Source organism: Protopterus annectens, chromosome 1.part2 (genome assembly GCF_019279795.1).
Source record: "Protopterus annectens isolate FY-2018-M chromosome 1.part2, PAN1.0, whole genome shotgun sequence".
Lineage (NCBI taxonomy): Eukaryota > Metazoa > Chordata > Ceratodontiformes > Protopteridae > Protopterus > Protopterus annectens.
In genome coordinates, this window is record NC_056727.1 from 1,220,611,471 (window position 1) to 1,220,623,677 (window position 12,207).

Here is a 12,207-nt window from a genome sequence, read left to right on the forward strand (position 1 = left end):
TTCACTGTTGCAGTCATCACATTTGGGTTATCTGCTTGCAGTAGTCCTCAGTCGGCCTGATTATCAAAGTCTTGGGTCCTGCGTCGGATGCTGTCTCATCTTCCATGACGTCAGGTCGTCAGGGGTATAAAGCATGCAGCAGAAGCCATTAGATCAGTTTGTTTTTGCCCCAGATGTCAGGTGCCCCCATAATGGGAAGCAATTATATACAAGGTTACACCTTCAACAAAAAAGCAAATACAACAAAAAGCTTTAAGCATAGCAAACAAGAATAGAAGTATAGTCAATAGACGTCAGGGGGCTGGAGGTAGGGTAACCAGGACTGCAACAGTGAGTACACGAACATCTACATTTATGGTAAGTGTACATAACTGTACTATGTTCTTTGTGTTTCACTGCAGCAGTCATCACATTTGGGTAGATTCCCAAAGCTAGCTAAGGATGGGAGGAGGTAATCAGATAGCATTAGGACCAGCTATAAGGCCCTGCAAGACTGTAGTGGCAAAGCCAGCTCTGGATTTAGAAAAAAATTGGCAAGTGGTAATGCTAGGTGAAGGTATGTACAGAACTCCAGGTAGCAGCTTCTAGGATGTCCCTGGTAGGGACACCTCTGAGAAAGGCTGTAGAGGTAGATGCAGCCCTGGTTGAATGTGGTCTTATCCCCTGTGGGGTAGGTTTTCCATAGTGCTTATAGCAGAAATGAATGCAGTGGCCTAACCAATTAGAAATGGTTTGCTTTGAAATGGCCTTCCCTTCTGCCCCTGCAGCAAATGCAACCAGCAGCTGCTCAGATTTCCTGAGAGGTTTAGTCCTGTCCAAGTAAGATCCAAGTTGTCTGTGCACGTCCAAGGAGTGCAGTATTCGTTCCCCTTTGTTCTGTGGATGAGAAAAGAAGGTTGGCAAATGAATGGACTGATTAAGGGCCACACTGGATACCACCTTGGGCATGAAGGAGGGAATGGTCCTGAGGGACACCCAGTCCGCATGAAAGATGATGAAAGGCTCCACTGCCATGAGAGCCTGCAATTCAGACACCCTTCTTGCTGAAGTGATGGCTAGAAGGAAGGCTGTTTTCCAAGAAAGGAATTTTAACTCTGCATTTGCAGCTGGCTCAAAGGGAGGTAAAGTGAGCTTTTCCAGTACAAAGTTAAGGTCCCAGGCTGGAGTAGGGGCTCTCCTGAGTGGCCTTAAGGTTTTGGCCCCTATGAGGAACTGCTTCAGCAGTGGATGAGTGAAGAGGGGTGGTTCTGTATTGTAATGAGGTGAAATGGCTGAGGCATGAATTTTGATGGAGGAAAAGGAAAGGCCCTTGTGAAGCATCTCAGTTAAGTACTGATGAATCTGAGGTAAATTGGGCACTGCTGTGCCCATCCCCTGAGTTTGGCTCCAGAAACAGAATATTTTCCATTTTTCAGCATAAGATTTTCTAGTATTAGGCCTCTTTGCCTCCAGAATGACATCCATCACTTGCTTACTGAGGGATGGTAACAGAGAGATCAGGTAATTAGCCAGGCTGCCAGGTTAGAGTTTGAAGCACTGGGTGCAGAATCTGGCCCTCCTGCTGGGACAGCAGGACAGGAGTCTGAGGCAGGTGGCATGGTACCAGCAGTGATACAGCGCAAGAGGGGGTACCACCAGTGTTGGTGTGGCCAGTCTGGTGCAATCAGTATTGTCCTTGGTTTGCCCCGTTTCATCTTTAGTAGTACCTTGGAGAGGAGAGGCAGAGGGGGAATGGCATAAACTGATAGGTTTTTCCAGGTGAAGGACAGGGCATCCACTTTCCAAGCTTGTTTGTAGGAAGTCCTTGTGCAGAATTTGTCCAATTGGTAGTTCTGGGGGGAGGCAAACAGGTCTATCTCTGGGCTCCCCCATTTGTTTTTCAACATGTTGAATATCTTTGGTTCCAGCTTCAACTTGTGTGGGTCCATGAGATTTCTGCTTAGGTCGTCTGCCAGTGTACTTAGCTTTCCTGGCAGGAATTCAGCCTGTAGGTGCACTTGGTAGCTCATGGCTGTGTTCCACAGAGCCATGGCTAGTCTGCAGAGAGGATACAAGTGGGTTCCTACCTGCTTGTTTATGTACCACATAACAGTGGTGGTGTCCGTCTTTACCAATAATTGTCCTGGAAGAAAGTGGTCCTTGAAAGCTGTCAGAGCATTCTGTACAGCTAACATTACTTTTTTATTGATATGCAGGTACATTTGACTTGGGTTCCATTTGCCCTGAATGCACTTCCCTGCAAAGTGAGCCCCCATGCATAGTCTGATGCATCTGTTGTTAGGGTTTGGGTGGCAGGGAGTAGAGTGAATGGCAGTCCCTTGTTTTGGTGGCAGGCCTCTGCCCACCAAAGGAACTCTATCTGTAGACAAGGTATGATAGGAATCATTGATTCTAGATCCTGAAAATGTTGACACCATAGGCTTTTTAAGATAACATTGTAGTTTCCTCATACGCAGTCTTGCATATGGAATTAGTAGAATGCAGGAGGCGATGAACCCCAGGGCTTGCAGTATTTTCCTTGCAGATAGCTGGGTCTTTGTGGCCAGTAATTTGAAGTAGGCTGTCAAATTAACTTGTTTGTCTGGCGTAAGGTAGGCGATCTGGGAAGTTGTATTCAAGCTTGCTCCAAGGAATACAATTTGTTGACCGGGTACAAGACATGATTTCTTTTCGTTTACGGTGTACCCCAGAGAAGTTCATTTCCTTACAAATGTCAGATGATTTAATAGCATGTCCTGGCTTTCTGCCTGAATTAGACAATTGTCCAGGTATGGGTATATTTGAATATTTCTTTGCCTGCAAAATGCAATGACTGGAGCTAGGCACTTTGTGAATACCCTGGGTGAAGTAGACAAGCCAAAGGGCAGTGCAAAGAACTGATAGTGCATGTAGCCCGCTTTGAAGCATAGGTATCTTCTGCATAATTCTCTTATTGGGATATGCAGGTAGGCTTTCTTTAAATCCAGTGTTGCCAACCAGGCATCTTTGCCTAGCATAGGAAGCAGCTGATGAGTTAGCATCTTGAATTTTGGGATCACCAAAAATGTGTTTAGGATAGACAGATCCAGGATAGGATGACAGGAATGGTCTTTCCTGGGTACCAGGAATAGTCTTTCCTGGGTACCAGAAATATTCTTGAGTAGAATCCTTGTCCCCATTCTTCTTCTGGGACAGGTTGAATAGCCCTGATGCTTAAAAGAGAGAGAACTTGCTTTTGAGCCTCTGCCCACTGAATTGGGGGTAGATCTGGCCAACCGTTTGGGGTTGGTAAGGAATGGAAGTGGAATCTGTATCCTTGGGAAACTATTTTTAAAACCCATTTGCCCTGGGTAATGAGTTACCATTTTTTTGCCTACAGGGCAATCTTTCCCCCTAAAGGAACAGTCAGTTGTGCAGGGCTTGGAAGGTTTAAAGTTAAGTCAGAGACAGTTTACCATGGGGGGGAGTATTACTACTCCCTGCTTTGGAAGTGGAAGCCCCCCCCCCCCACTGCTTAGTCCTGCAAGTACCTTGGGACTGAAGCCTGGGTGTTCTGCTGGTAGCCTGGGTGTTCTGCTGGTTTTGGGTTTGAACTGAAGGCCTGGAAGAGGCAGGAAAAGGCTAATTCTTAGAGGGCCAATGCCTACTAAATCTGGGAGGCTGTACTTGCAGGAAATCTTTAACAATTTGCACAGATTTAGCTTTTTCCTCCATCTTTTTAAGTACTTCTTTGTCTTTGTTGCCAAGCAGGCGGTCTTGGTTTAAGGGAGCATCCAGCAATTTAGCTTTAACATGATCTGGCAAAGATTGCTCCTTAAGCCAAGCATACCTTTTAAGTACAGACCCAGTGACAGCAGCCCTGCAAGATGCCTCTAATGAATCAAAACCACATTGCAAAGTATGTTTTCCAACTTGTTCAGCAGAATGCATTAAATCCTGTAAATCTTTATTTTCAGCACAGTCATCATTTTCTGTTTAAGCAGTCCAATAATATGCTGCTGACACTAACATATGAAATTGGCAGTTTAAGGCCCTAATGGCCAAGGTTACAAAAGTGTATACCTTCTTTTGGCAGAGGTAGCCTTAATGCCCTTGGGTCAGTGTGAAACAGTCTCAGGATGCACAGTAGGATTTTTAAAGAGGAACATGTGAGAGTCAGGAACCCTGTAATACCTGTCAGGTTTTCTGGGAGCAGGAGGTAGAGAGTCAGGGGCCAGGCTAGATTCCAAGAAGGCATCATCAACAATGTCCAGTACAGGAGGGATGGTCAAAGGCTTGTGTTGGGGCAGGAGTAAGAAATCCCTAAGCCTCTTTTTGTAGTCAGAGTAATCCTGGCTCTCCTAGCGAAAATACTCCCTAAGAGTATGCAAGGTTTTACCAAAAGAGAAATCCTCTGGAGGGGAAGCAGAAGGAATGGAGTCCTCTGCATCAGAATCCTTATAGGTAGATAAGGGTAAACCCTGGTCAGAGAAAACAGAAATTTCAGAGTCTTGATCAGAAGAGTCAGGAGGAGAATCAGTCCTAGGTCCCTTAGAGGGGGAAGGGTGGCTTCCCCTGATTAGAGTAATAAGGTCTTCAGCCATTCTTATCATTTGTTTTTTTAGGCATAGGGGCCTGACCATGTCGTCTGGGCATCAGTTTTCTAGGCATGGATCGAGTTTTAGGCCTTGAAGAAGAAGATGGCGTTGGTTTAATATGCAAGTGAGTAGGCCTGAATACACCCTCAGAAACCAGTGCCTGCACAGGGTCTCTGGACCCATCCAAGGTAGAGACATCCACAGGTTCCACAGTCGAAGAAGCATCTCGTGGCATACCAGACTCCAAATGGGTCTCAGTAGAGGCCTGCGAATCTGAAGTAGCAGGTATCAGGGGCTATGAAAGCGCCTCTGAGTACCGGCGAACTGGCGACTAGCTTAGGAGAAGTGTCGTCGGCAGCTCTGGCCCTATGTGGTCTGTCTCTGTCTTTAGCTTTGCGTTTTTTCGTAATGTCGGTAGTCAGGTGGCCTACCGAAGCCATTTCTGGATAATTGAACAGAGTACCAAAGTATTTAGAAGTGTAAATAAACTGACTACAAATAGTTTGAGGTTTGAATAAGGCACAAAACCAACAGTGAGGTACGTCGTGGTCTGGGCCTAAGCAAGGTATGCAGTACGAATGAAAATCTTTATGAGGTATTTGCTTTCCACAAGAAATACAATTGTTAACTTTTACTGACATCGGTTTAGAGAAAGAAAAAGGTTCCCCAACAGGGTACTTAGCTTAGTTGAAGACTTCGGTTCTGAAACTCGAAAATGAAAATTTCAGGAGTCGGCCGACCGGCACTTGCGAACTGCTTCTGCTTCGGGTACCGCACAGCAAGAAAGACTGATGTAATGACGTAGGCTGCATGCTTTATACCCCTGACGTCATGGAAGATGAGATAGCATCCGACGCAGGACCCAAGACTTGGATAATCAGGCCGACTGAGGGCTACTGCAAGCAGATAACCCAAATGTGATGACTGTAACAGGGAAACACGAAGAACATCTGAATGCCGCTGGGCACCAGCGTGTAGGGTGAGTACCAAGGAGTCAGGCAAGCATCAGGGGGAAGGCAGGGTGGGAGACTATACTGCAGCATATAGAAGAGAAGGATATCTAAGGTTATGGTAAGATTTTACACAGCTACACTATGTCCTATTCATATGCTGCAGTATCCATTACATGAGGGAGAGTGCTAAAGCTCATGTTACAGTAGGAATGGGAGGAGGAACAGAGGTGTTTTCCACAAAGCCATGCAAAATAGCCCTGGCAAAACTAGCTCTGGACCCGGAAATGACATCCAACTTGCAGTATTTGGTGAAAGTGTCGACAGATGACCATGTAGCTGCCTCTAAAATGGCAGCTGTATCCAAGCCCTTAATGAAAGTCCCAGAAGAGGACACAGCCCTAGTGAAGTGTGCCTTCATTGGGAAAGGAAGTTTCTTACCACTGGCTGTGCAGCAGAAGGTAATAGATCTATGGATCCAGGAAGAAAGTTTGCTTGGAAACAGGGTGTCCCAGGGCTCTTGGGTGATAGAAGATAAAGACCCTATCTGATTTTCAAATGGATTTGGTCTTAGCCATGTAGAAACTGAGTTGTCTATGCACATTCAAGGAGTGGAGGATCCTTTCGCTAGAGGACTGTGGCGAAGGAAGAAAGTAGGCAGAGTGATGGTGTGACTGCGGGAGAGTTCATTAATTACCCTGGGCATGAAGGATGAGGTGGTACGCAGTTTGCTTGCAGTTCAGAGACCCTTCTTGCTGAAGTAATAGCCATCAAAAGAGAACAGTTTTCTGCATGCAGTGTTGTAGAGTGGAGTCCTTAGCTGGTTCGAAGGGATGTAGGATAAGTTTTTCCAACACGAAGTTAAAGGTCCCAAGGAGGGATAGGTTTCTTTGGGGGTCTAATGTACAGGACTCCTTTGAGAAAAACTTGACTTCTAACCTGGAAGCCAAGGGAGGAGTCAAAGGTAAACATGCTGAGATGGCAGAAAAATGTGCCTTGATGGAAGAATACGACAAGCCAGTGTTAATTCATACAGGTAAGATAGAACCACTGGAGGTTCTACAGACAGTGGTTGTAAGTCATGTTTGAGACACCAAGTTGAAAATCTTTTCCATTTGGATAGGGAGGATTTCCTGGTAGTGGGATTTCTAGCCTCCGGCAGAACCTGAAGCACGTCTTCAGTATAAAGGTATCTAAAATGAATTAATGCCCTATCAACCACAGTGTCAGGTTCAGGGTGTACATCTCAGGATGTATGAGAGTTCCCTTTTCCTGTGGGAGTAGATCCATCCTGAGGGGTAACTTGCGGTGATTGCCCTTGGCTAGATGATGTAGAAGGGGGAACCAGTGCTGTCCTGGCCAAAAGGGGGTCACCAACAAGAGTTTTGGTTGTTCTTTGAATTTTCAGTAGAACCTTCTGTAGAAGAGGGAAGGGGGGTGCATATGCGAACATCCCCTTCCATGGAAAGGAAAGAGCATCCATTTTCCACACCCCAGGAGTGTATATCCTGATGCAATAAATTGGGAGTGGTCTGTTCATGGGGGAGGCAAACAAGTCTACTGGTACTCCCATCAATGGACCAGGGTCCAGGAACACATCCCTAGTTTAACATCCATTCGTGGGATTGAGTCATGGACCTCCTTAGAGAATCCGCCATCACATTCTGGGCTGAGGGAATGTAGATGGTTAGGAGATGCACCTGACTCTGTTGAGCAATCTCCCACACATACAAAGCCAGTCTGCATAGGATGTAGGACTTTGCCCCCTCCCCCCACGTTGATGTACCAAATCACCATGGTGTTGTCTGTGTACCATCTCACCACTCCTGGGAGGAGGGGAGCCTTGAAGATTTGTATGGCAAAGATCAAGGCTCTCATTTCCTAGATGCTATGTTCTCTCTGCTGGTAGGGGGTCCTTGCATCTCTCTCCAGTCTGCAAGGGTTGCCCCCAAACCAAGTCTGATGCATCCCTGTACAGATCCTGGTTGGTATAAGGAGACTGCAAAGACCGGCCTGGATTTTTTGAAATCTGAGCAATCCACCACTCTAGCTCCTTGGATAGGCAAGGTAAGAATGGGACCATAAACTCCAGAGGGTGTAGGTGGTGTTTTTAGACCATCCTTGAGTATCATTGAAATTCTCATGTGTAGTCTTACCATGGGAATGGTGGAAGCCATGAACCCCAAGAGTCTTAGGAACTCTCTGGGTGACAGAGCTTGGAGAGGTAGTTGTTCCTGGAAATATGTAGTGAGGTTCAGAATTTTGTCTGAAGGTAGGTAAGGCCATCATTTGCACAGAGGGAATCCTGCATCCTAGAAATACATGGTCCTGGGAGGGGGTCAGAGGATTTTTGAAGATTTATGGTGAACCCTACCTTTTTCAACAGGGGACATGGCATAGTCCAGGTGCTCTTGTACCAACTGTGGGGACAATACCTGGATGAAGATATCGCACAGGTAAGGGAATAGTTGGATCGCCTGCATTCTGGCGGAGGCAATAACTGGGGCTAGATACTTTGTGAACACTCTTGGGGCCGTGGAGAGACCAAATGGCAAAGCACAGAACTGAAAATACAAGGATCCCACTGAGAAATGAAGGAACTTCCTGAAAAGTGGGTGGATATGGATGTGCAGGTAGGCATCCTTTATCTCTAAGGATACCATGTAGGCTTGAGGGAGGATCGGGGGAGTAGAGTAGGAGCAGTCAGCATCCAAAGGAAGGGAACCCTGAGAAAGGTGTTGAGATGGGATAGATCCAAAATAGGTCTCCATGGACCTTTCTTCCCTGGGGACCAGGAACATTCTGGAATAAAATCCTTTCCCTCTTAGATCTAGAGGTACTTCTTGGATAGTGCCTTGAGAAAGAAGGGAGTGCAGGACAAAGGAAAAAAAAGCCATTTGGTCTAGAGGGAGTTGAGTAATTCCTCTGAAGGATGGTCTGGAGTCCCAGACCATGAAATAACCTTGTATTATGACAGAAAGGACCCAAGAGTCCTGGGTAATCTGTTTCCAAGCAGGAAGAGACAGAGACACAGGGAGAAGGGAGTAGCTGGGCTCAGGGTCTGGTGTAGGAAAACCACCTGGAAGGAGTCTGCTTTCTGGAGTCTTTTTTCCTTTGGAAGACAGGCTTTTGGAAGGCCTTCTCAGAAAGGTAGTTTTCCCAGGGTAGTTCCTCTGGAAGTGGGGAACAGGGGGCACAAATGTGTCCGAGGTCCTGAAGCTCTTTGTCTTTCTCCTGAAGGGCCTTAAAAAGCTCTGCAGCCGCAGAGCCAAACAAGGCCTTGTTGTCTAGGGGTGCGTTCATAAGTTTTGCTTTGAAATCATCTGGCAAAGGGTGTAGCCTGAGCCAGGAATATCTCCTAAGTACTGACCTGCTCTTGCTGAGACCTCCACTGCATCATAACTACACTTTACAGTGTGCCTGGTAACTTGACTGCAGGAATTCAAAAGGCTAGTAATTTTGGCCTTATCAGGGGAATCAAGTAATTCACCAAATTGTTTAATGGCATTAGTCAACAGGGCTACAGAGTATTTGGCCCTATGAGTCTGATAGTTTATGGCTCTCACAGCTAAGTTGGCAGAGATATAAATGTTTTTACCCAACCACTCCATAATCCTGCTTTCCTTATCCGAAGGGAAGGAAGTAGAGGGGAGTAGCTTAGAGGTTTTATCTGCAGCAACAGATATTGTAGAAGGGTCTGCAGAAGGAGCCTTGTAAAGGAATTTTGCATCATCAGGTACTTTAATCTGTCAGGGCATTTAGGTACTGGGGGTTGGGAGTCTGGTGAATTTGATGCAGCCAGGGAAAGCATCCAAAAAGGCCAAAAGGACAGGGGGATCTGCAGACTGATTACGGGACTCCATTTGTAAGAGGTTATAGTACTGTTTTTGAGTCTCAGAAACCTGACTGTAGCCTCATTTAAAAAAGTCCTTCATTTGAACAATGGTATCTCCAAAGGTGATGTCTTTCCCCAAGGGAATCAGCTCCACAGGACTCCTCCTCTGGGGATGCATACCCCAATGGAGAAGCAAGCTGGGAGGTGTAGGTAAGGGACTCGTCCCCCTGAAGAGTCTTCATCCTCAGAAGAAATATCTGCTAAAAGCCTACGCCTAGGAGTGGAGACTGGGGAGCCTGGGCAGGAGCAGATGTCTGGCGTAAGGCCATGAAAACATTAAAGAGGCCTTGGGTAAAGGCCTGCCAGTCAGGGATCTGATCAGATGGCATGGTTTGCTGAGTAGGCATGATATGCCTGGTCTTTTTTCTTTTTAGGAGCCTCCGGCATAGGGGTATCTAAGATACGTTGGAGAGTCAGAGGACCAGTTGTCAGGCAACATTCCACAATGTCCAAAAGGATGTCTTCTCAGACTATGCTTTGGAATACTCTACACCAGCCTCTGGAGATGAGCTGTGGTTCCTCCCTGGCAGTCGGGTCGGATGTCTGTCTCGACCTCTGGGACGTGCCGGCAGTCTCCTTAATGGCTTCCCCTGGGTACCCGTCAGCAGAGTGTCTGTTGGTTCTAATTTGGCCTCTGGGCCTTCATCAGCCTTGAGAGGGGCGGTCGGAACGGAGTGTGCAGTCGTAAGTTCAGGCCGAGGTTTCTTGGCCTTTTTGGTCGGTGGCTCCTCTGAAGGGCCAGAAGTAATATCCACGTCTCTAGCCAGGCGTTTTAAACGCTGATTCTCTAAATACAGTTTAAGAGCAGCAAGTCGGCTCCTAAGGGTCTGTGGTACAAAGGCCTTTAAGATGTCACAAGATATGCGGTCATGGTCTGGGCCTAGACAGAACAAACAGAGCTTATGCGAATCTTTATGCGGAATCTGTTTTCCACACAGACACTTGCCCTTTCTACCAGACATTAACCCACAACAACAGAGCAGCAAAAAAAAGTTAACAAAAAACCTTTACGGGGTACTTATCTGAGTACGGACAAAGCATGAGTTCACTTTCCAAAGCAAGCAACAACTGGAGCTGGCAGTCAAACAGGCGGCAGAAAAGTTCTGAGGTAGGTGCGTGCTGACATCCACTTTATACCAGACATCTGTTTATGGCCGATGTACGTTGAGTGATGCTGGAAGTTGCATGTATTTTTGCAGTAGCATTTATCTTTGGTAAAATGGCCAGACGTACGAGTCATCTGGAGGTGGACTCCCACATGTAATGGATACTGCAGCATATGAATAGGTCATCTATACTTAATCCAGTTACTTTTTGTCTGTTTAACAATGAAGCTCCATTAAGGCACTCATTCTAATTTCAGGGCTGACCCAAAAAAAGAAAACAAATGCAATAAACCAAACTACATCAACCACACACGCACATACACAAATAGAAGCAAGCAAGATGGTTAGCAATAGAAAGTGGCAGACAAAATGATACTGTGTCAATACAACAACGTTTTCCACGTTCTCATTCTTTACACTAACTTCCTTAATCTGTTTTCAACCAATATTTGCAATTCCCCTATTGCCCTGTTTTGGCCAGTTTAACACACTCAACATTTCCTCTCGTATGACTCTGCAGACGGAAACCTTTACCTTCTACCACCAATATAACCACTTTTTTTTTTATATACAAGTTTCGCATTTATCTCACACATTTTTTCTGATACTTATGCCTCAGATGCATTTATCCTATATATTTTCTATTTGTTTATATTCTTCCGTTACCATTGTACATTTTATTATTATTGATTTTGATCCACTGTTGTAATTTTTGATTCTGTGGAGCTTTTCTCCCAGATCCTCCAATGAAATGGGTTCTTGCCCAGTCTTTCCTGGTAAACGAATGTCAATAAATAAGAGATTAAGTTAAAAAAGTCAAGGGGATGTTAAAGATCAAGTTAAAACTACAAATGTTCGTGTAACTCAGATTCAAAAGTAAAATCAATGCAACATGTCAAAGCTCCTAACCAAACAGTAAAACTCAAACTATTGTATCCCATGCAGGATTACTTTCAGATGCACCAAAAACTTTGCTGTTGCCTGTCAATTCACCTGCCAAAGGAAAACAGAAACCTAGGATGCCTCTTGAATTGCTTTCCACAAATCACTGCACACTTCAGAGCATCACTACTTAAAGCAACCCAAGACAATGGTAATGGGAGCAGACACTGTTGAAATTAACAGATATGCTTACGGTTGTAATGTACATTCAAAAAAATATGGAAACTTCAAAACTGTTACCTACCTGCATTTTCACTTCTAATTCTCTTATCTGGTCTTCTTTAACTTTCATGTCTATGGTTAGCTTTTTGCACTCTGTTTCCAATTCCCTTATTCGACCTCTTAAAGTTTCTGTGCATTCTCCTCTGCAAAAAATAAGTTTTAAAATACAGGTGATACCACACATGGCTGCATGTTTAAGTGTACATGTATAAATTCAGAAAGATTTCCCATATTATGCCAGTTACCAGAGTCGGTCACAAAATTTGCAACAACTATTACAACAATGCTTTTATCAGCAATTAAATACTCCAAATGATAACCCACTTATTTATAAGCATCTGGAAAACAAATTCTCAGGTCAGACATTTTCCTATGACAATTTTTAAAAATAACGTTCTAGCTGGTGATGTACCTAGTGGACAGGTCTACCAAAAACAGGGTAGATGGGATATCAGAATTAAAACAAGATGCCTCAAACTCAAACAAATGTTCCAAGTACAATCATTCACCAGAGTTCCAAAACGGAGTTGTTGGTT

At 45.1% G+C, this 12,207-nt stretch overlaps 1 protein-coding gene across 2 annotated transcripts in view; it reads right to left on the bottom strand.

Annotated features, from left to right (window-relative positions):
• MACO1 (macoilin 1) overlaps positions 1–12,207 on the bottom strand; it is a 1,116,587-nt gene that overhangs the window by 358,088 nt on the left and 746,292 nt on the right. For both annotated transcript variants that reach the window (XM_044060081.1, XM_044060080.1), the window contains exon 9: positions 11,694–11,814. In XM_044060081.1, the coding sequence (XP_043916016.1) occupies positions 11,694–11,814 (121 nt within the window). The remainder of the gene's footprint in view (positions 1–11,693; positions 11,815–12,207) is intronic.